General features: G+C 45.1%; 1 protein-coding gene across 1 annotated transcript; it reads left to right on the top strand.

The window, feature by feature from the left end:
• The first annotated feature begins 4,707 nt into the window (after positions 1–4,707).
• Positions 4,708–24,778, top strand: LOC141049786 (calcium homeostasis modulator protein 3-like). Its single transcript, XM_073546551.1, has 3 exons — positions 4,708–4,994; positions 22,382–22,637; positions 24,341–24,778. The coding sequence occupies exons 1-3, from the start codon at positions 4,708–4,710 to the stop codon at positions 24,776–24,778; spliced, it is 981 nt and encodes a 326-aa protein (XP_073402652.1).
• Positions 24,779–25,425: the final 647 nt, after the last annotated feature.

The following is a 25,425-nucleotide window of genomic DNA, read 5'->3' as shown; positions in this document are numbered from 1 at the left end:
ACCTAATGTATTGTACTCCAGTTACAGCCAGAGCTGCAGTCACTGTTCTGCTGTTACCTAATGTATTGTACTCCAGTTACACCAAGAGCTGCTGTCACTGTTCTGCTGTTATCTAATGTATTGTACTCTAGTTACTCCCAGAGCTGCAGTCACTGTTCTGCTTTTACCTAATGTATTGTAGTCCAGTTACACCCAGAGCTGCAGTCACCGTTCTGCTCTTACCTAATGTATTATACTCCTGTTAAAGCCAGAGCTGCAGTCACTGTTCAGATCTTACCAAATGTATTGTACTCAAGTTACTCCCAGAGCTGCAGTCACTGTTCTGCTCTTACCTAATGTATTCTACGCAAGATACACCCAGAGCTGCAGTTACTGTACTGCTGTTACCTAATGTACTCCTGTTACACCCAGAGCTGCAGTCACTGTTCTGCTTTTAATGTCTTGATCCCAGTGCAGGTTTTTGAGCTGCACATCAGGGGTTAATGTCTGGAGCTCAGAGCAGGTTTTGACCTGCACACCTGGGGTTAATGATTGTGGCCTCTTTTTGGTTCTGGGAGCGCTTCTTAAACCCCTGGGAAGCTCCAATCCCTGTCAGTTATACTTTTGCCGAGTGTGGTGACCTCTGTGTGCCTGTTCGTTGTTATAGCTTGTTTAAATGGTTCTGACCCGGTTCTGTTCCCCGTTGCTGTTGATTCTATACTTCGTTATCCTCCCTGTGTATGATTCACTGCCTGTGATCTGACTACTCTCTGATCGCCCCTCTTGTACCTTGCAGCTATCTCTGTGTATGACTCATTGGCTACGTCCTGACTATCCTCCCTGTCTATGCCCCTTGGTAACTTTGTCTCGCAGTTACCCTGCTAGGAGTTCTGTTGCAGCTTCTAGCTCTCTGGAGTTTTGGCCACGCCCCCAGCAGTCACGTGCTTCAGGTCCTGCTGTTCTGAAGTGCGCACCTACTCGGCTACTGCCCGCTCCACAGGTATCTTTGAGCACAGTTCGCTTTACTCAGGACATGCGCACTGGCTCAGTGAGCAAGTGCAGTGCGGTGTTCCTGACATTTACCTAATGTATTGTAGTTCAGTTACACCCAGAGCTGCATTCACTGTTCTGCTGTTACCTAATGTATTGTACTCCAGTTACACCCAGAGCTGCTTTCACTGTTCTGCTGTTATCTAATGTATTGTAGTCCAGTTACTCCCAGAGCTGCAGTCACTGTTCTGCATTTATCTAATGTATTGTAGTCCAGTTACACCCAGAGCTGCAGTCACCGTTCTGCTCTTACCTAATGTATTATACTCCTGTTAAAGCCAGAGCTGCAGTCACTGTTCAGATCTTACCTAATGTATTGTACTCCTGTTACACCCAGAGCTGCAGTCACTGTTATGCTGTTACCTAATGTATTGTACTCCAGTTACACCCAGAGCTGCAGTCACCGTTCTGCTCTTACCTAATGTATTATACTCCTGTTAGTGCCAGAGCTGCAGTCACTCTTCTGCTGTTACTTAATGTATTGTACTCCAGAATATGTACAGGACTGTGCCTGTTTAATGAGCGACGCAGCAGTGATGCCTTTAACGGCATCTTGGGTATTCTAGAGTCTCTGTTAAAATAAAAAATAGTTATATACTCACCTTCCGACGGCCCCCGGACTCTTTCTCTCCTCTCCATGCTCCGAGCATCTTCCGGTCCCAGTAATGCTTTGCGCAAAACACCGCTGATGACGTCGCCCTCACGTGAGAGTGACGTCATCTCCGGCCCTTCTTGCTACTAAGCATTACTGGGACCGGAAGATGCCGGGAGCGTGGTGAGAGGAGAGAAAGAGTCCGGGGGCCGTCGTAAGGTGAGCATATAACTATTTTTTATTTTAACAGAGACTCTAGAATACCCGATGCGATAGAATCAGGCCACCATCTAGTGTATTATACTCCTGTTACACCCGGAGCTGCTGTTACTGTTCTGCTGTTACCTAATGTATTGTACTCCAGTTACAGCCAGAGCTGCAGTCACTGTTCTGCTGTTACCTAATGTATTGTACTCCAGATACACCCAGAGCTGCTGTCACTGTTCTGCTGTTATCTAATGTATTGTACTCCAGTTACTCCCAGAGCTGCAGTTACTGTTCTGCTTTTACCTAATGTATTGTAGTCCAGTTACACCTAGAGCTGCTATTACCTAATGTATTGTACTCCAGTTACTCCAAGAGCTGCAATCACTGTTCAGATCTTACCAAATGTATTGTACTCAAGTTACACCCAGAGCTGTAGTCACTGTTCTGCTGTTACCTAATGTATTGTATGCAAGTTATACCCAGAGCTGCAACCACTGTTCTGCTGTTACCTAATGTACTCCTGTTACACCCAGAGCTGCAGTCACTGTTCTGCTGTTACCTAATGTAGTGTATTCCAGTTACACCCAGATCTGCAGTCACTGTTCTGCTGTTACCTAATGTATTGTACTCCAGTTACACCCAGAGCTGCAGTCACTATTCTGCTGTTACCTAATGTAGTGTACTCTGTTATGAATGAGTCACCGAGGAGGAAAAAACAAAAAACAAACTAAGCCCAGAAAACCGGAGAGGGTGGTAACTAGCGGATTGCAGACCCCTGATCCTATCCACAACAACTAGCAGTAGCCGTGGAGCATGCCTACGGTGGTCCTAGACACCTCGTCACGGCCAGAGAACTAAATAAGCCTAAAGAAAGAAAGGGAAAATCTAAACTGCCCCAGAGCAGACCCCAAAGCAATAGACAGCCCCCAACATGTATTGTCGGTGAAACAAGATGAAAACACAGACACAGATAGAAAGATAGGCTGAGCAAACGATGGGGCCCTCGCTAACTAGAAAGGACAGCAAAGAAAAGCTGCTGTCTGCAATCACGCAAAAAACCCTGCCAAAAAATGTCCAACACGTCTGATAGAAAAAGGCCCTGAAGTCGCTAGACTTCAATTCCCTATATCAGCAGTCAGGTATATTCTGAAGACAGAGCAAAAGAGATCAACTGATCAGAGACAAAATGGGGATTCAGCCCAGTCCCAGCCAGGGCTGGCTGAACACAAAAACTAAGTAAACCAGACAAAAACTCATATGAACAATAGCAGAGAAAACTTAGCTTTAGGAAGGCAGGAAACAAACTGGAAACCAGGAGCCACAGTCAGGAAAAATCACCAGCAAGAAACTAGGGAGTCGGCTGCCTTAAATCCAATCAGAAACTCCTGATGTCCAATCGCAGTCCTCTTCCTCAGGTGGCCGGTCTCTGCCATTTAGATCAGCTTCATTACCTCCCTTCACCAACAGAGGGAGTCCAGATAGAGAACGCACTACTCCTCTGTCAGCACAGCCAGCTCCATAACCCTCACCAAAAGCCAGAGGCAAACCCGAAAATGAGCTCACAACAGTACTCCAGTTACACCCAGATCTGCAGTCACTGTTCTGCTTTTACCTAATGTATTGTAGTCCAGTTACACCCAGAGCTGCAGTCACTGTTCAGATCTTACCTAATGTATTGTACTCCAGTTACATCCAGAGCTGCAGTCACTTTTCTGCTGTTACCTAATGTATTGTACGCAAGTTACACCCAGAACTGCTGTCGCTGTTCTGCTGTGATCTAATGTATTGTACTCCAGTTACTCCCAGAGCTGCAGTCACTGTTCTGCTGTCACCTAATGTATTGTACTCCAGTTACACCCAGAGCTGCATTCACTTTTCTGCTGTCACCTAATGTATTTTAAGCCAGTTACCGCCAGAGCTGTAGTCACTGTTCTACTGTTACCTAATTATCTAATGTATTGTACTCCAGAGTATGTACAGGACTGTGCCTGTGTAATGAGCAATGCAGCAGTGATGCCTTTAATGGCTGTAATGTGCCTGTACAATAAGCAATGCAGCCGTGTTGCCGTGACGACTAAGCAACTGTCGCTGATTGGTCACGGCCTAACTGCCACGACCAATCAGCGAGGCGGTATTTCCATTAAAGACCGACAGACAGAATTAGACAATTATTTATATATATATATATATATATAAATATATATATTAGGTTAGTGATTCACAAGAATGATAAATCCAGAAAAAAAATTACATATTGTGAGTTTGTAAGGACATATGCAGACACTGCTATTTTTTTAGAACAGCCATATGGTGATTTTGTTTTATTTTCTGTAAAGAAGTTACATATTCTATACAAGTCTCTTCTTATTTTGAATTAGAAAGCAGTCTGCAATGTTCCTAATGCTGGAAATAAAAACTAAGATTTTGTGATTAACTTTTAGTTGGGGAGAAAAGCACCGATTAAATATTTCTACACTATGTGTGTTATTTTGTCCTAATATTTTATTGGGTTGTTTATATAATGTAAAATTAGATATAGTTAAACAAAAAATGGAAAAAAATTCAGTATATCTTATTATTCATTATTGTTTGTTATATTCTCATGCTTCCGTTCTATAAAAGACATGATTCTCTTTCAATAAACCCATCAATGATGTATTCATGAAAACAAACATTTGACTAGCTCATTTACCTACACAAGGCTGACACCACCTCGACAGTCCACATCACAGGCTACAAGAACATTCTGCAGACTGAAATCCTCCAGGAAGAGACCTCCACAAATCTAAGCACTGTGTCCATACAGGCAAAGAACTGCAATTTTTCAGATTTCGGCTACAATCTACATCACATTGGAATAGAGAAGAAATCAGAACACCATGGATCGCTTTAAGATGATATTTCAGTACTTCCAGTCAAACTCAGAGTCGGTGATGAATGGGATATGCGCACTTTTAGCTCTGGCCAGCGTTAAAATCTACAACTCAATGGATTTTAATTGCCCATGTCTTCCCAGATACAACATGATATATGGCATGGGAATTATGTTTGTGCCTCCTGTCGCCCTTTTTCTTTGTGGTCTTATGGTGAACAGACAATCGGTGATTATGATGGAAGAGTGGATGAGACCCACTGGCGGGAGAAAAAAAGATTTGGCGATTGTGAAGTAAGTGTTAACTTCAAATTAATTTAAGATGTTAAGATGTAGTAATTAGAGTTGAGCGACTTTGGTCGGATCGAGTTTCATGAAACAAAATTTGTTTCAGATGAAACTGGTCCGACTAGGGCAAAAAAAGTCAGAGTTTCGTCCGAAACCCGACCCCAATGCATGTCAATGGGAAATAAAAGTCGGCATTGAGCGGATGACATTCATCCACTCAATGCCGACTTTTATTCCCCATTGACTTGCATTGGGGTCGGGTTTCGGACGAAACTCTGACTTTTTTTACCCTAGTCGGACCAGTTTCATCTGAAACAAATTTTATTTCATGAAACTCGATCCGACCAAAGTCGCTCAACTCTAGTAGTAATGTAAAAGACATGGCTGCTAATAAATAGTATTGGTATTGTCATAGGGCTAAATGTACAAATGGTAAATCAGATCAATCTGAACTGGGAAGACTTTGGCCAATCAGTCCGTACAATGGAAAACCTGTTTATTTCTTTAATTCAGTATAATCTTGAATTTATGTATATCCAAGAAGAAATGAGGTCACACTCAACGAGCTGGTGAAGATATTGCTTGATTTATTGGCACATGTTACACATGTCAGGCCTGGGGAGTGACATCAGGAGTGCAGAGGGAGCTGACAACGATCGTTTCGCGCTATCCAAGCACTTCGATCGGTCAAAGCGATTGGATAGCGGGAAGCGATCGTTGTCAGCTCCCTCTGCACTTCTGATGTCACTCCCTCGGCCCGACATGTGTAACATGTGCCAATAAATCAAGCAATATCTTCACCAGCTCGTTGAGTGCAACCTCATTTCTACTTGGATATACAGAGCATTGTGAACTCTCAGGTCTAGCACCCGAAGCTGCCAGTTATCAGCGCTCCGAATACCGCACACCAGCTGAGGATATACGGTAATAGCGGTGCCGTCCGCGTTTTTTCTTTCATTCACATAATCTTGAATTTGCACAAAACGTTATTGTGATGGTCACGTGAGACTGGACACACCGTCTCCAGCAGGGCGAATTTCTCTGACACACGTGACCCTGGATACAATGCCTCCAGTAGGGCGAATTTAAATAATATAACGTGCAGCCAGATACACAGCCTCAAGCAGGCGAATTTCAGAATTACACGTATAACTGGATACACTACCTCCAGCAGGGCGAATTTAAATAATAAAGGGAAACACCAGGGAAACTGATACAATGGAGGGCCCTGCGATAGGGAACAGGGACGTGGAGACCTCCTGCACTCCCCTGATTCAGTGTCTCTACACTCCTAATGATCCCTAGGCCGGTTCTGCACCGGGCGCCGATCAGGAACCTAAAAACCCTAGCTCGCCCTGCACCTAGCCCTTTCCAGTGAAATGCACTGAAACACACAAAAGGAAAGTTACAAAACAGGGGTAACATCACTTAGCTTTGCTCTGTTGCGCTTGCTTCCAGCAACAGAGTCCACCACCAGAATTCAGCTTCCACCTGAAGCTACTACACTAGAGCTCTGCCTGAGCTGCAAGGAACTCCTCTCTGCAGTTCCTTCCTCCACCAGGCTTGGTAGGAAATGAGCAATATCACCAACAGTGATTGCAACCACCTGACACTCTTTTATAGGTAAGAGCCAGCAATCACACCTGCTTCATAATCACATGCACTAAACTAAAGTAACCAGAGTGCAATGACCCTAACGGCCACTAGGGGGGAAAACTAGAACTGAAACCACACAGTGCAATGACCCTAATGGCCACCGGGGGCAAAACTATCTTTAATGCCACAGCTTAAGGAAAAAAAAGGTTACTAGTGCAAAATCTGTCATAATCCAACCTGGATCATGACAGTTATATTCCCAATAGTGGTTATAGATGTAGTTTGCCAGTGACTATATATTTAAAGGTCTATTAATCCCTTGGTGACCAAGCCCATTTTAACCTTAACTGGAACCTGTCATCAGTATTGTGCTCAGTAAACTACACTGTCAGGTCAGCGCCATTACACTGATTAAAATGATACCTTGGTTGATGAAATCCGTCTTGTGGTTGCTGTTTAATCTGTATTTTCAGTTAATGAAATTCTCATGCTTCGGGGTAGGTCTGTGGGTGGGATTGTAGGTGTGTCTCTGGGAGGGGCTTTATGTGATGTTCTGCTTACATATTCATCCTTAAGGGAAAATGACAGGTCACTGTTACCTCAGTGACCTGCCTCCTATTTTACATACATACTGCATATAATAGTGTTGGCTTTGGAAAAAAAATTTAACCAGCAAAATGGCGGTGTTGACAGTGCATGCGTAGGAGCATCGATCACTTTCATATAATAGTGTTGGCTTTTAAAAAAGCAGCAACTTCAGCAAAATGACATCGGCAGTGGCACATGCCCAGTAGCATCTATCGCTTGCATATGATTGTGTTGGCTTTGAAAAAAAAATTAGAATATCATCAAAAAGTTAATTTCTTTCAATTCTTCAATACAAAAAGTGGAACTCATATATCATATAGCGTCATTACAAACAGAGTGATCTATTTCAAGTGTTTATTACTGATAATGTTGATGATTATGGCTTACAGCCAATGAAAACCCCCAAAATCATAAATTATCTCAGTACATTAAAATAATTAACAAAAACCACCTGCAAAGGCTCTGTAAGTGTTTAAAAAGGTCTCTTAGTCTGTTTCAGTAGGCTCCACAATCATGAGGAAGACTGCTGACTTGACAGATGTCCAGAAGGCAGTCATTGCTAAAGAAGCTGGCTGTTTACAGAGTGCTGTATCCACGCATAATAATGGAAAGTTGAGTGGAAGGAAAAAGTGTGGTAGAAAAAGATGCACAGGCAACTAGGATTATCGCAGCTTTGAAAGTATTGTTAAGAAAAGGCCATTCAAAAATATGGAGGAGATTCACAAGGAGTGGACTGCTGCTGGAGTCATTGCTTCAAGAGCCACCACACACAGACATATCCAGGACATGGGCTACAAGTGTCGCATTCCTTGTAACAAGCCACTCATAACCAATAGACAATGCCAGAAGCGTCTTAACTGGGCCAAGGAGAAAAAGAACTGGAATGTTGCTCAGTCGTCCAAGGTGTTGTTATCAGATGAAAGTAAATTTTGCATTTAATTTGGAAATCAAGGCCCCAGAGTCTGGAGGAAGAGTGGAGAGGCCGCAATCCAAGCTGCTGGAGGTCTAGTGTGAAGTTTCCACAATCAGTGATGGTTTGGGGAGCCATGTCATCTGCTGGTGTAGGTCCACTGTGTTTTATCAAGACCAAAGTCAGTGCAGCCGTCTACCAGGAAATTTTAGAGCACTTCATGCTTCCCTCTGCCGACAAGCTTTTTGGAGATGGAAATTTCATTCTCCAGCAGGACTTGGCACCTGTCCACACTGCCAAAAGTACCAATACCTAGTTTACAAACAACAACAGTATCACTGTGCTTGATTGACCAGCAAACTTGCCTGACATTAACCCCATAGAGAATCTATAGGGTATTGTCAAGAGGAAGATGAGAGACACCAGACCCAACAATGCAGACAAGCTGAAGGCTGCTATCAAAGCAACCTGGGCTTCCATAACACCTCAGCAGTGCCACAGGCTGATCGCCTCCATGCCACACTGCATTGATGCAGTAATTGATGCAAAAGGAGCCCTGACCAAGTATTGAGTGCCAACATTTCAGATTTTAAAATCATTTTTCAAGCTGGTGTTATAAAGTTTTCTAATTTACTGAGATAATGACTTTTGGGTTTTCATTGGCTGTAAACCATAATCATCAACATAACAGAAATAAACACTTGAAATAGATCACTCTGCTTGTAATGACTCTATATAATATGAGTTTCACTTTTTGTATTGAGGAACTGAAATAAATTAACTTTTTGATGATATTCTAGTTTTGTGAGAAGCACCTGTATGTATTCGCTGAATACAGATTTTACCTGTGAACTGAAAATTTTGAGAATGAATGATTAGTTCAGGAGAGGAAAGAGAAAATAATAAGATACATTCCCAAGTTTCATATTTTTACTTGTACTATAGATTTTTGCAATAAAAAAGCAATGGTTACGCTTTAAATTATATTAAATAATTTCTTATCCAAGGGATAGCTGGTAACTTAATGATCGCTGGGGGTGTGACTGCTGTGATCCCCTGCAAGCCCGAGATTGGGTCTTTGGAACCCAGGAACCAGGCTCGACAGAGCGCGGTCTTCAGACCTCCTCTCCATTCATTGTCTATGGACTGCTGGAAATAACCAATCACATAACTAGTGCATGTGCACTTCTTCTTCATTCAAGACCGGACTCTGCAGAGCTCAGTTCTCAGGATCGCAGGTGTGCCCAGTGGCTGGACCTCCAGCAATCAGTAAGCTATCCGCAATACTATGGAGATGAGCCATCAATAAGTGATCAGTGAGCATTAAAATGCTCAGGTACTTGTTACTCGAGTCGAGCAAATCGTAATGCTCGGGTGCTCAACCCAAGTAACTAGTATAATGAAAGTCAGTGGGAAAGTCGAACATTTTTCCGGCGCCCCCTCCCCCCCCCCTTAAGAAACATCATTCTTTCCAGGATAATGACTTGAATATAAGCCAAAAAAAATACCCCTCCACACCTTGGGCTTTGTTCACAAGTAGTGTTTTTGCTGCATTTTTGCACGTTTGCATTGCTTTCAATGGTGAAAAAAATATTCTACAGAAAATGTAATTTTAGCATTTTAATTTCTTATCTGTCCATATGGTGTGTGAGACATGATCAGACACATTCTGTTTAATTTATGAAGGCGGGACTCTGAAAGTCACATTTTTTTTCAGGGCCATTAGATGGTCATCACTATTTGTATAGGGCCATCAGGCAGCCCTTACTTTTGTTAGAGAACCAGCAGGTGGCCCTCACTGGTATCAAAGGGCCCGCAGCCAGCCCTCACTAAGCATTTTTGGAGGGCAAGCAGACGGCTATGCTTTGCATAGGCCAGAGGCGTATCTAGGCTCTCTGGCACCCGGGCAAGAATTCGGTTCGGCGCCCCCCCCGCCCAAGTACATATGCGACTTGCACACTTAAGGCCCCGTCACGCTAAGCGACTCACCAGCGATCCCGACACCGATATGAAGGTGTCAGGATCGCTGGTAAGTCGCTATGTGATCGCTGGTGAGCTGTCACACAGACAGCTTCACCAGCGATCAGCACAGCGATGCCGAGCGCCCGGCATCACTGGCTATCGCTGTAGAAAATAGAATCAAAATAAAAAATATAGTTATTCTCACCTTCCGACGTCCCGTTCAGCCATCCTGCCTCTCTCCACGCTCCGGTCCCAGTGATCCTTTGCACGAATGACCGCGAGATGTCACGGTCTCGCGGGATTACAAAGTCTCGCGGTCATTCATGCAAAGGATCACTGGGACCGGAGCGTGGAGAGAGGCAGGATGGCTGAACGGGACATCGGAAGGTGAGAATAACTATATTTTTTATTTTTTTTTATTATTTTTTTACACCTGATCGCTGGTCTCCCGCTGTCACACACAGCGATGCGTGCTGGCCAGCGGGAGACCAGCGACCAAAGAAATGTCCAGAGGTTTCTTCCAGCGATCAGCGATACCGGCAGGGGGGCCGCTCGCTGATCGCTGTCACACACAGCGATCTCGCTGGTGAGATTGCTGTTACGTCACAAAAGTTGTGACTCAGCAGCGATCTCGCTACCGAGATTGCTTAGTGAGACGGGGCCTTTAGCCATGTACCGACGAGCTGCTCTTCCTAATGCTCTCAATGTTCAGTAAAAAACTGAGAGAAGCAGGAAGAGAAGCTCGTTGTCAAGTATGAAAATCGCATATGAGTGAAGTGTCCGTGTGATGACTACTGGAACCTGCAGAGCTGAATCCTGACAACGAATGCACTGCACACTTTTAGGATTCTCCCTTGCTGATGTACTGTCATGTCAGCACAAGTATGTGATTTATATACTTCTGGCCACACTCCGACTAGACGTGCCCGGCCTCGCTCCGTTCATTTTCACTGAGTGAGGCCACACACGTCTAGTCAGCATGTGACCACATGTATGTAAATTACCGGCACGAGAGAATCCTAACAGCGTTCAGTGAGCACTGTGAGAATTCAGAAGTCTGCAGTCACATAGAATGACTGCAGACTCAGCACAAACCTGGAGAACCCCTGTAATGCTCCTAACAAATAAAAACATGAGAATTAGTTAGTGTCACAAATAATATTTACATCCAGGTACCTTATAGATGACGTCGTCTCTGGAGTCGGTCTCCTTTTCTTCTTCTAGTCCAGACCCCATGATGAGTTTTCTCATCCACAGCCGTCTCTGCAGACTTCCATCTTCTCCGGTCTTCTGCAGCAAATCTCCACACGACGCCCTTAAAGATAGAAGTGTCATTATAATGCTCCTAAATACAAATATCTGCAATACAGTGTATACTGTCTCCTTACACTATTCCCCTCCCTCCTCATACTGTCTCCTCTAACATCCCCTCTGTTCATCATACTGTCTCCTCATATATTTACCCCCTGACTCTCTACTGTCTGCTCACATCCCATCACCCTCACTCCCCATACTGTGTCCACATACATTCACCCGTTCGCTCCCCATACTGTCTGCACCCATCCCCCATACTGTTTCCTTATACATACTCTTTATTTTGTGTCCTCAAATCTCCCCACACATTAAATCCCCCCATCCCCAATCCCACACACATTAAGTACCCCCCATCCCCACTCCAAATCCCCCCACACACATTAAATAACCCCCATCCACACTCCAAATCCCTCACACACATTAAATAACCCCCATCCCCACTCCAAATCCCCCCACACATTAACCCAATCCCCACTCATTAACCCCCACACACATTAACCCCCATACCCACACATTAACCCCCATCCCCATTCATTAACCCTCCCACACATTAACCCAATCCCCACTCCAAATCCCCCCACCCTCACTCCAAATACCCCCACACATTAACCCCAACCCCACTCATTAACCCCCCACACACATTAACCCCCATCCCCACTCATTAACCCCTGCACACATTAACCCAATCCCCACTCATTAACCCCCATCACCACTCCAAATCCCCCACACATTAAATAACCCCCATCTCCACTCCAAATACCCCCACACATTAACCCCATCCCCACTCATTAACCCCCCCACACATTAACCCCCATCCCCACTCATTAACGCCCCCACACATTAACCCCCATCCCCATTCATTAACCCCTGCACACATTACCCCAATCCCCACTCATTAACCCCATCACCACTCCAAATCCCCCCACACATTAAATAACCCCCATCACCACTCCAAATCCCCCCACACATTAAATAACCCCCATCACCACTCCAAATCCCCCCCACACATTAACCCAATCCCCACTCATTAACCCCCATCCCCACTTCAAATCCCCCCACACATTAAATAACCCCCATCTCCACTCCAAATCCCCCCACACATTAACCCAATCCCCACTCATTAACACCCATCCTCTCTACAATTCCCCCCCATCTCTACTCATTAACTCCCCCTCATCTCCCATCTTCGGTGGTTTCTTCAGCTCCACAGAGGAGCACACTTACCACCAGCGTTTGCTTTGGACGCCGGGGAGTGACGTCAGCAGCGTGATCACATGACCTGATCACGCTGCTGACATCGCTCTGGCCCGGCGGTCAGAGCTGCAATTTCACTGGCGTCTGTATAGATCCCAGTAGTTCCCTGGGAGCCGGCGCGGCCTCCTTCTCTGCGCCAGCTGTCAGCTTGACAGCTGACACAGAGAACCGCCGACTCTCAGGCAGGGGGGCGGCAGAACGCAGCCGCCAGGGAGGACACTGCGGACCGCTGCATTAGGCGGCCCAACTGCGCCCCCCTGCTGGCTGCGCCCGGGGCAACTGCCCCGGCTGCCCCCCCTAGATACGCCCCTGGCATAGGCGTATATTTCTAGTGCAATGTAATTTTTCCATCTGAGCCTTGGAGGGCCAGCAGGCGGCCCTCACAATTTATAGAGGGCTAACAGGTGACTTGTGGAAAGATGAGACCAAGATAGAGTTTTTTGGCAAAACACATCTTTCTATTGTTTATTGTCAATTGAATGAGGCCTACAAATAACAAAACACAGCAGTTACAGTCAAATATGGTGGAGGTTCAAAGAAATGTAGGTGTTGTTTTGCAGCCTCTGGCCTTGGGTGCCTTGACTGTGTGCAAGGCATCAGGAAATGTGAAGATTCCCAAAAGATTTTGGATTGCGATGTAGTGCCCGGTGTCTGAAAGTTGGGTTTGCATGCTAGATCATGGGTCTTACAGCAGGACGATGACCCCAAATATATTTAAAAAAGCACCCAAAAAAGATGGAAACACAGCACTCAAGAGTTCAGAAGTGGTAATTCCAGCTCCAGTAGTGTAAAGTCTCCCATCACTCATACATAAAGATGGTAGAGAGAAACTGTGTATGGACACATTAGATCAGTTAATTTTGCCTGCTTTGATGAATCAATTCATCGTAAAAAACATCATTTGGTCAATGAGTCTATGGACAAAAGCAGCAGCAAGGCTTAGAATTTATAAGGTAATAATCCCTGACTAGTCATACCCTATATCTACTGCAACACCTCACTGTAGACGAATTACAGATAAGAGGGGTATTATTATAGCAGAATAGAATCTAATTGAATTAGCCCTGATAAAACTCTTTTGGTTTCAAAAAAATTTCGCTCAACTAGAAGGTGGATCCACTGAAAAGTTTTTTTCCCATTACTAAGGAGTGGGTCTCCTACACTGGTAAAGCGTATGCCAAAAATTAGCCAAAAATTACAAGGAGGCACACCAATATCCCTTGGAAGAGACATAGTGCAGGGCCTCATAAAAAAAATTTCCCATTTGAGTGGCTATCCTACACTAGTAATGCCCCAGCACTAAGTGCATGGGCTGAAAAACATCCCTGGGGGTGTTATGAATGGGTCACCGAGGAGGAGAGCGCAATAGGCTATGCCACCAGAACACCAGAGAGGTTGGTCGCTCAGCGGATTGCAGACCCCTGATCTTAACAACACAACTAGCAGTAGCTGTGGAGCATTCCTACGTTGCCCTAGATGCCTCGTCACAGCCGGAGGACTAACTAAGCCTAAAGACAGAAAGGTGAAAACTAAACTGCCGAGGAGCAGATCCCCAAAGGAATAGACAGCCCCCAAACATACAGTATATTGTCGGTGAGACAAGATGAAGCACAAACACAGACAGAAAATAAACTGAGCAAATGATGGGGCCCACACTGACTAGATAGGACAGGACAGAAAAGGCACTGTCTGCAATCACTCAAAAACCCTAACAGTTCCAACACGACTGATGTACAAAAATACTGAGGTTTGCACAACCTCGCCCCTGCTATATAGCACTCAGGTGTGAACTGGCGGCTAGCAACAGGCTAATACAGCAGGGGACTGAGCAAACAAACACAAGATACAAAAATACAGGGCAGGAGCCAGCATCCCCAGGGGGAGCAAGCTGACCCCTGACAGAAAGGCAAAAACAGATGCAAAGGGTTTAGCAAATGACACTTAGCTGACAAAATGCAGGATCAGGCAGGAGACAGAAATCCTCAGTAAGAAAAGAAAGGAGTATCACCGGCAATCACTGAGAGAAGTCTGCTTGCTTATGTAGTCCCAGTCACTACCCCCACTCCTCCAATTATCCTCTGCAGCTGTTGGGTTAGCATCATGTTGACCAGCACCACTACCAGCAGTATCCACCAGAGGGAGCCTTGCCTCAAAAGTCGGATCAAGAGAGCTCACAACATGGGGGTATACATAATATAAAAGAATGTTTGAAGTAGACCTCAAAAAATTGTAAATGCAGGCATCATAAACCCCATTAAAAAATTTATAGCCAAGGTAGCATGATCACCCTGTTGATATGGTGGAGGAGGAGGAGGACGACACAAATAAAGATGAAATCCTGAAGAATATACCCATGTTTGGGTAGGAAAGGGCGCATGGGAATAGACAAGAAAAAAAACAGAAAAAAACACTGTTTTTGAGTTTATGTTCCTCTCCTGTCATCCAGTGGTGTACAGAAGTTTGGTCAAATCCAGCCCTACATGCAATCTATCACTAATAGTGATTAACGAGCATGGTCGCCACTACTCGGTACTCGCCCGAGCATCTCACTGCTCGAGATGCTCGGAGCTCACTAAGTGCATCCGGGGTTGCTCACAGGGAGCTCAGGTCCCCTCCCTGCATGTTTGGCGCTCTTTAGAGAGCCAATGAACATGCAGGGATTCTCTGCCACACACTGAAATACCGCAGCCATGTTGGTTGTGGCATTACTGTGTTAGCGAAGATATTGACACGAGTTTTCTATTAAAAATAGTTACCTACAGGCCAGCTATTTAAAACAGTGGCTTTCTGTCACACGGATCACATATAAGTTCGCTAAAAATTCAGCCATTTGTAGTGAACGTGGAAAATATTGTCCTCCATTTAAAAATGGGAAAGGTGCGTGGCAAGGGATGGGGAACTGGATGTGATGGGGAGGGTGATGGTGCATGCAGAGGCCGAGGTTGTGGGCAAGCTGAAGTTGTGCCACAACAAACACACATATCTTCCCACCTGACCTTCCTGTCCCAATTATTAGGGGACAGCAGCACACCACTATTGAACCCAGGGCAGTGTCAAAAGGTTGTTGGTTGGATAGCTGATAATGCTTCCAGTCACTTTGCCACCACCACCACCACCACCCTGTCTTCCACAAGCTCAAATCTCAGTAGACGTGAGTCTGGACGACATATTTCTCACCCTGAACCTCCTTCCGCCCACCATGCCAATTGTCCAAAGACAACTGATCCCACACTTGGACACTCCGAAGAGCTGTTCACTTTTCCATTTATAGATTCGGGCCTCTCGTCCTGTCCACTTGAAGCAGTGGGAAAGTGTCACTAGAGGTGGACAATGATGAAACACAATTGCCAGAAAGTCAGGAGGAGGACCAGGGTGCGGAAGTGAAAGACGAGGTGGTGGATTATATAGTAACTGACCCAACCTGGCAGGAGGACATGCAGACCGAGGACAGCAGCACGCGGGGAGGGAGGCATTGCACCCCTACAGGCAGGAAGAAGCAGTGTGATGGCCGTAGACAGAAGGTGGGCAACCGTTCCCCGTAACACCAACATGACGGAAGTTGTCAGTACAACTGTGAGGTCTTCCCGAGTATGATTGTTTTTCAAAGACTCTGCCGATAACTCCAAAAAGGCCATTTGCACCACCTGCCAGGCTAGCATTAGCAGGGGTAGCAAAACTACCAGTCTGACCACCACCAGTATGATCAGGCACATGGCAGCAAAGCACCTGACTTTGTGGGCCAAACAATAGGGTCCAGGAACAGTGTCTGCGGGTGACACCACTGCTTCTTCCGCTGTTGTGCATGCAAGCCAATCCCCTCTCCATGGTGCATGTGAAGATGCCTCCTGCCCTGCATCTGTCATTGCACACACTCTGCTAGCACCATCAGCAAGCACGTTCATGTCCTTGTCCCAGCGCAGCGTTCAATTGTCCATACTCCAGTCCTTGGAACGCAAGCGCAAATACGCAGCCAATGCCCCACAGGCCACACTACTAAATTCTCACATTTCGAGACTGCTTGCGCTCGAAATGTTGCCTTTTATGCTCGTGGAGATGGAAGCTTTCCGCAACCTGATGGCGGTGGCCTCAGCACTCGGTCCCCAGCAGCCACTATTTTTCCCAGTGTGCCATCCTCACATTACATAAGCAAACTGGGTAAACGTAGTGGAAGCCAGGACACAGTTGGACCTTGGGATGGAACACGTCCTCCCGACGACAAGGATTGCGAGCCCTATGTCAATCAGGGTTGCCCCCACAGTCTACAGCTAAGGCCTCTTTCACACTTCAGTTTTTTACAATCAGTCACAATCCGCCACAATCCGCCAGGTTTTGAAAAAAACGGATCCTCAATTTTCTTTTTTGTTTTGTTTTTTTTCCCCATTGACTTCCATTAATGGCGGATTGTGACGGATTGCCGTCCGTTGCATCCGTTTTTTTTGAGGATCCGCCAAAACTTGCTGTCCGTCACCATCCTCAAAGATTTTAAAACGGAGCTTGCAACGTTTTTTTCTCTGGCGAATTCTCTCTCTCTCTCTCTCGAGAAGTTGTGAGTTCTCCTTCAATGGAAGTCTTCAAACAGAGGCTGGACAGACATCTGACTGGGATGATTTAGTGAATCCTGCTTTGAGCAGGGGGTTGGACCAGATGGCCCAGGAGGTCCCTTCCAACTCTACGATTCTATGATTCTATAGGCAAACAGTATGGGAGACCCACTTCCTAATAATGGGAACATTGTTTTCAGGAGGTCCTCCTGTACATCTCTTCAACTCTTCAAAGGGGTATTGGGGTGCAATAACAGTATAGGAGACCCACTGTTTAATAATTGGAGCAACAAAGCATAGCCGGCTGATGTCTCTTTAAGAATAGTGAGGGCCGACTGCTGGCCCTTTAAGAATAGTAAATGCTGCCTGATGGCCCTATAAAAATAGACTTTCTGACTTTCAGAGTCCCTCCTTCATAAATGAAAAAGGATGTGTCTGATGTTGTGGCATACACCACAAGGCCAGATAAGGTTGTAAAATGTTAAAATGACATTTCCCAGTTTATGCATTTGTCTCGGTTGAAAGCAATGCTAAAGTTCAAAAATGCATCAAAAATGTTACGTGTGAACATAGCCCAAGGTGAGAATGAGCATTTTTAAATTTGGTTATTTATTTTGCCTTATATACAAGTCATTACCCTGGAAAGGATGTTCCTTAACATACTTCCCAGGAAAATCCATTTTGGTTTAGTTTTTGTATGTTTCATTATGAGTCTGTAAAAGTGGCGTAAGACTGACAACCTTGTTCACAGCAGTGACCTGGGAGTCAGAAATGCTTCCAGGGGTCTTCCCCATGCTGTTCCCATGTCATCTCAACACTGTTCCCATCAATTTCCGCAATTTCTAGTCCCTCTGCTGACCGCCGGGGGGGGTCGCCGGAAAAATGATCGAGTTTCCCATAGAATTACATTGGGCTCGTTGCTCTGGTCGAGCACGTGAGCATTCCAAATTGCTCAACTCGAGCAATGAGCACTTGAGCATTTTAGTGCTCGCCCATCACTAATCACTAATAACGCATGCCACAGTGCACATTATACAATAGTGCTCAAAAGTTTACATACCCCGGCAGAATTTTTGCTTTCTTGGCCTTTTTTCAGAGAATATGAATGATAACACCAAAACTTTTTCTCCACTCATGATTACTGGTTGGATGTAGCCACTTATTGTCAAACTACTGTGTATTCTCTTTTTAAACCATAATGACAACCCAAAACATCTAAATGACCCTGATCAAAAGTTTACATACTCTGGTGATTTTGGCCTGATAACATGCACAGAAGTTGATACAAACGGGTTTGAATGGCTACTAAAGGTAACATCCACACCTGTGACCTGTGACAAATGCCAGGAAAATTGTTCGGGATGCAAAGAAAAACCCACAAATAACATCAGCTGAAATACTGGACTCTCTGAAAACTAGCGGTGTGGTTGTTTCAAGATGCACAATAAGGAGGCACTTGAAGAAAAATGGATCAGGGTCATTTGGATGTTTTGGGTTGTCATTTTGATTTAAAAAGAGAAAACAGTAGTTTGACAATAAATGGCTTCTCCCAACCACTAACCATGAGTGGAGAGAAAGTTTTGGTATTATTATTTGTGGCGCCCATAGGAGTATGGTTGCCACAGTGGCCTTGCTTCCCTCCAGGGGGGAGTGATGTCATGCCTTGGAGCAGTGAAAGGATCTCTCTATCAGGTAGTTCCAGCACACAACACAGTTCCTACTCCAGGCCAGCAGAGGGAGTTCTGAACCTAACAGCAGAGGAGCTGCTCTCTTTGGTCAGGAATAGGAAGTTAGTGAGTTAGATTGTAGACAGGGAAGAGTGTGGTTGTGTGGAGACAAGCTGGGGACTAGAGCTAGAGCAGCCGAAAAGCGGTGGAAACCCGCGTCCAGGAGGACCAGGCTCGCGCTCATGTGGCGCCCCTGAGGCTCAGTCGCCACAGAGGTACTGCACCTTCTCCTAAGGTGTAGTGCCCCACTGTCAGGGTAAGGTGGGAACTCCTTTCCACGCTCCAACACTCGCACCCCACACAACAGGGTAGTTCTGCACAACCACATTGCGGCTCAGTGCTTAGAGAGTAGCAGAGCACCTTTGGTGGTTCCCTGCTTGGAACACTGGATGTGCTGGGAGGTGGGTGGAGTTAAAATACATAAAAGAGTGGGAAAGTGTAGGATGACAGTTCAGTCTGACAGAAGGTCAGTCGGTTAGGAAGTCACTCAGACAGGAGTGAGGATCCCTGGAAGAAGGGATGGAGGAAGGAGTGCTGCAGCTGCCTCAGTGATCTGAGCCAGCTGGCACGGGAAAGGAAAAGAAGGAGAAAGACGTAGAACTGAAACCTAAGCTTCCATAAGAAAGAGAGACAAGTACGGAACGAAGGAGTAGGGAGAACAGAGAGGACGTGGGTTAGAAGAGGAACCCTGCCTATAGGTTCTCAGCGCAAGGCCGGGGCCCGGTCCCCGAGGTTGTATGGACACTTATCGTTCTGCAGCAGACACCGGTGGAGTAGTTGGCTGTAAATGCACTACTTCCATCTAAGACTTGGGGCACAACAGCAATTGGATAGAGAGCCGGGACTCAGGAGAAGGGAGTCCCCGAAGCAGGCTACAGCTGTCTGCCGTACGAGTAGAGTTCTTGGGAACATCTGTCAGGAGGAATTTCAACGTACCACGGTAGTGGAGATCTTCACACTTAAAGGCGCTATAGAGGAGACGTTCAGGAAAGGCACATAAGTTGGCGGAGTGTTGGAAGGGAGCTTCGCATCTTGCCTGGGGGTTGGCTGGGTCCCTCACCCGGAGGACACGGCACAGAAGCGTGTACTACTGACTGTGAGTAAAGCATTGGAACTACATGTCCTGGTGTCCTTCATTCCTTCCTGCGTCCGTCTACCTAACACTGCTACATCCCCTGCGCCGGACACTACACCACCTAAGTGTCCCCACATCTACACTGCCCTGGGACAACAGCCCTGCCGGTGGAGGGCTATACCATCATTGCTGCACCACACCATCTGTCCCGGAGGATCTGTCTGCAGCGTCGGCTTAACACCTCCCTCGCCGAACACCACAGGTGGCGTCACAAACTATTCCATTCCACTTAAACTACATTGCAAACTCCCTTTGATTACTTGGGCACCAAGGACCACGGACCGGGTCACCGCTGCTGTGACACATCCCCCTGACACTGGCCCGGTACCGAGTACCCCACAGCCCTGGGAGGGCGACCCACTCACCCTGCCATATGTTAAGATTCATCTGCTTTACAGCAGCAAACTGACTACCAGCTTTACAGGGACATTTAGAAAGCGCCCTCCATTAAAACTACATTCAATATCCTAGCACGTAACTGATGAAGGTCTACATTGACCGAAACGTTTTCTGGTACTACAATAAATTGTTCCACTAAGCATTAAGTTGAGTGTCAGGTATTCATTTTATCATATATGGTTTGGGAACCTACCTCAGCACCACTACAGTAGTGTACACAGTGTTTTCTCATAGAGCTAGAGCAGAGCTCATCCCCAAGCTAAAGCCCAGTGACGGACACCGGGGTCCGAGGCTGTGTGGATACTAAAGGTCCCACAGCAGAAACTGGAGGAACAGAGGCTGTAAATGCTCTGTTCCCAACTGAGACTCGATGACACAGTAGCAACGTGTGAGCCAGAGACACCATTAAGGGCAGTTCATGAAGGAGGCTACAGCTGCGTACCATACGAGTGGAGTTCTAAGCAACAGACAGAAAGAGGAACTTGTGTGGAGTTCAGAACCACAAGTACTTCAGAATAGCGCTAGAAAGGAGACCTCACAACCCATCAGCATAGAGAGATTCCCAAATTGATTCCAGGCTGACCAACTCCTGTGTCATCTGTAATCTGAATCCTGGACTGTACCTACAAAGAACAGTAAAAGGTAAAAGAAACTGCACTTTGTTGTGTCCTTTGAATTCTCCCTGCATCCCCTTCTCAGCACTGCTACCTCCTTTGCTCCACACTACATCACCATCCATCTCTCAATATCTTTCATCTGCCCTGGGATTCAGCTCTGCCTGTGGAGAGCTATTCCACCTCTGCTGCATCACACCATCAGTCCCAGACGATCTGCACTGCAGTGCTGGTCCCTTCTGACCAGATACCACAGGTGGCATCACGATCACTCTTTACAAAAACTCTTTCTTTATCATCCCCTGTAAATATACCCTTTTTATTGGACACCCAGGGCCACGGACCGGGTCACCGCCGCTGTGACACTGCCCCTGTAAGAAGCGGCCCGGTACCGAGTTCCCCACTGCCCTGGCGGGTGCTCCACATTCATATTCTCTGAAAAAAGGCCAAGAAAGCAAAAATTCTGCCGGGGTATGCAAACTTTTGAGCACAACTGTACACCTTCACAAAACTCATGTCTTCCAGGGGGAACATGAGCAGCATGTCCATCTCCTTAAGAATGCACCAAAACTCTGCTCTGTGCTGATCAGGCTATAAGACCAAAATGTATCTGTCAATACATGACACATTTTCTGTGATACTTTCCGGAGTGGGATATTTGAGAAGAATGATCAAAGCTTGTAACGGTATTCAGATTTAGGCCACATTCACACGTTCAGTAGTTGGTCAGTATTTTACATCAATATTTGTAAACTAAAACCAGGAGTGGGTGAAAAATACAGAAGTGGTGACGTGTTTCTACTGTATTATACTTTTCCTCTGATTGTTCAACTCCTGATCTTGGCTTACAAATACTGATGTAAAATACTGACCAAATACTGAACGTTTGAATGTGGCATTACATAAACTGGATAGGTTATACTTTTTGGATCTGTGTAGACCACACTGTTGGGAGCCCATCGATCTCCGTAGCAAGACACTTTAGACCCCTCTTCTCTAATGGCATGAAGATGGAGGCCAGGAGAATTGAGTAGAGTGTTGCTAGCTATGCAGTGGAAATTTATCTGTTGCCGGATGGTATAACAGAGACTATATAAATGTTTATTCTGGTTACCAAGTTCTAATTCCAGCATCGGCAGAACAAAGAGTTAACTTTAGTGACTGTCTCAGCTTATTTGTCCCACTTCCTTCTTCACTTTTCAGGCGGTGGGCCTAATGGAGTCACTACCATCAGCAGCAGATTTTCTTAACACCCCCCCACACAAAAACCCTAACTTGAAATGTGATGATGAAAAAAAAGTTCATAGCTAACTGCTGTATATCTATGTGCAATAATCTTTGTTGTGCTTTCAGATACATGTGTACTTCCGTCTTCACACGCGCCATGGTTGCCCCTGTTGTCTGGATTCTGACTACACTCTTGGATGGAAATTGTTTTGTCTGTGCTTTTAGTGGCTCTGTGGACCCTGACAAATTCCCAGGCTTTGCAAATAACACTTCACCAGAACTGCAGATCCTGCTCTACAAGGTGCCTTGTAAGGAAGACATCTTGATCAGGAACAATACTTCAAGAAAAGCTGTTTCAAGATACTTGAAATGCTGGTCACAGGTGAATGAACACAAGAGACTTGATCAGTAAAAATGAGATGTAATGTTCAGAGGTGTAAGCACCTGATGATGGATGAATCTGTATATACAATGTATTGCTTTATAAAGTACCACCAACTAATGGGTAGTCTACTGGGACTGGGTGTATAGAAATTACATTACAACATTAATGGGAGGTTTCCAGGACTAAAGCATTCATGATATGTCCTTAGGGTAGGCCATCAAAGTTCAATTGGTGGGGACGGTGACGATGATGATGATGAATGGTTCCTGCACCATTTCATTACCCAGCTCTGTCTCATCATAGCTCACGCTGCCCTCTCATAGACTACAACTATAGGACAGGGAGGTCTAGGCTCCAGTACCCCTACAAAATGTATGACTTCAATAGTATACGACATATTAATCCTACATAGTGTCTCGACTTTGTAAGCGGTGCTTTTTAAATTGGGCTCTGAAGACAAAGTTGATGTGCCCCAAAAGTCCTCCTGGTCTAAGGGGTCAAGTTGCAAATGGGACTGCTGTGACCCCTATAAATATGTGGGTGGGGTTACTGTGGGACATCTACTCTTTTGTTAAATGAAAGGGCCCTTCCTTTACTTATTCAGAGACAGAAACTCATCCATGTGTGTTGCTGTGCCTGGTAGTGTTGCTCAGCCTCCTACTTAAACGTTTCCAGGATTGAAATACCACCAATCGATTGCACACAATCAGTGTTTTAGCCATGAGAAACCTCTGTAATACTCATAGGCACCAATTCATCATTTGCAATTTTTTAAGTCAATTTCTTTTTTTATCTTGAAGTATTCGTTGCCTTTTTTGGCTCCAAATATATCAAAATGGCGCACCAGATTCAGCACCACTAATCTAACTTCCCTGCCCCTAGTCTCATCAATACCAGTCACCATCTTCATCCATTCTCGGCACTGCCCTGGTCGGTCTCCAGCAGTTTCTGATCTGCCTGATCACTCCAGTGTTTGCTGGGCAATCCGGAAGTCACAACTCAATGTAAGTCAATGAGAACTAGAACAAGGCCAGAACGTGGGTCTCATAGACTTACATTGTTAGTGTGTGATGGTGACCATTACCTCTGACTTACAGTCAGACAGAAGTTGCTGTCACCAGATAGCAGATCGGGTTTGTTGCAGCGCTGGGCAGAGTTCAAGACAGCGGCTTGTAAATATAACACTATACTAGGCTCAAGGACCTTATGTTGCTTCACTCCACTCCATGGCTGAAATATGATAAGACATTAGAATGGTGCTTTAATTTGGCTCAAAGACAAAAATAGGCTGTCTCACTGTCTTAAACTGTTTTTGCAACTGGCACCAAAAGTCACAATAATTACGACAAAATTTGTCATACTGCAAAATACACTAGGGGAACGGGGAACTAGACTGAAGTTGTATCAAATTTTGCAACATTTTAAAAAGCCACAATTGATGAGTTAGCCAAAAACATCTGGAATTGGAAGATTGTCAGCAAGGGGGAAAACAAAGAATACAGGCGATCACATATAAAAATAGACTTCAAAAAAGGCACAAATAGAATAATTAATTGGATGCAAGCAAAAAAAGGCGCAAAACACACAAAACTAGACAAAAGGAGGAATAAAGGCAATGATGAATCCCCCGAGTCTTAGTTGTTGCATTCACACATCCATTGAAATGTTTCATAGTGTAATTTATTGTCTCTTCTGTCCAGGCTTTAGGATGGAGTATCCTGTTGTTCCTTATTATCTTGGCATTCCTTGCTCGAACCCTTAAACCTTGCTTTGATCAAACATCTTTCCTACAAACTCGCTACTGGAGTAACTACATCGACATCGAGCAGAAGATCTTTGATGAGACTTGCTGTGAACACGCAAGAGACTTTGCCCGTAAATGTATTCTCCATTTCTTCCAGAGCATGCACAATGAGATGAAGGTCGCTCACATGATAAAGAAGAAAGAGGAGGAGAAGGAGGAGGTGGACCACCTCCATGGAATCACAGACCATGAGCAAGTGAACAAGCTCTTAAAGTCTTGGTACCAAAGTAAACCCCCACTGTCTATAAATCTCCCAACTCATCGGCAACATGTGAAAGGAAAAAGCCACAGCTGCTGCTTGGATGACAACAACAGCAAGCAAACAGATGTGTAAAGGAATTTTTTTTTAAGGTTACTCTAGAAACCCCCAATCCCTTTACATCACGCCTAATTATCCTTTTCTTTATCTGACCAATGGAGATAGTTGAGTGCAACTTTCAGCGGTCTCCATCACTTCCAAAGAGAATGAATACAGCACTGACGATCATGGGCAACTATGATGAATTCACACAGGATAGTTGGGGAACCCATCACCTTCATTCTTGGGGGTTCCAGTAATCAGACCCCCCTGGATCAGAAACTTATCACCTGTTACCTGCATCATGAAAGATGCTTTTTATTTTCATTAGTGTCATCTCCACAACACTTCTAATCCAACATTCCCAATTCTGTGCAACTTTTTCCCATAGAGTCCTATGGTTTTCCTCTCATTTTAGCCAGTACATTCTCTTCCTTAGACAGTATTTCGTCACTACTCATTACTCAATGTTCAGCTATGTATGGCCTTTATGTGTACAGTAAAATATAGTCACTCCTAATGACACTGGAGATCACAATGAATTGACACAAACTCCCTTTTTAACTGTTTAAAAGGCATATTAAGAATTTATGTAGAAGGCATCTAGGGAAATAAATAGAGATTGGGAGCCCTCACCCCAAAATGGAATGAAAAGAGATCAAAAAGTCATAAGCTACGCAAAA

The sequence above is a fragment of the Dendrobates tinctorius genome, unplaced genomic scaffold (assembly GCF_039654945.1).
Source record: "Dendrobates tinctorius isolate UK_male_01 unplaced genomic scaffold, ASM3965494v1 ptg000149l, whole genome shotgun sequence".
Lineage (NCBI taxonomy): Eukaryota > Metazoa > Chordata > Amphibia > Anura > Dendrobatidae > Dendrobates > Dendrobates tinctorius.
This window is presented reverse-complemented; position numbering and strand designations above follow the sequence as displayed.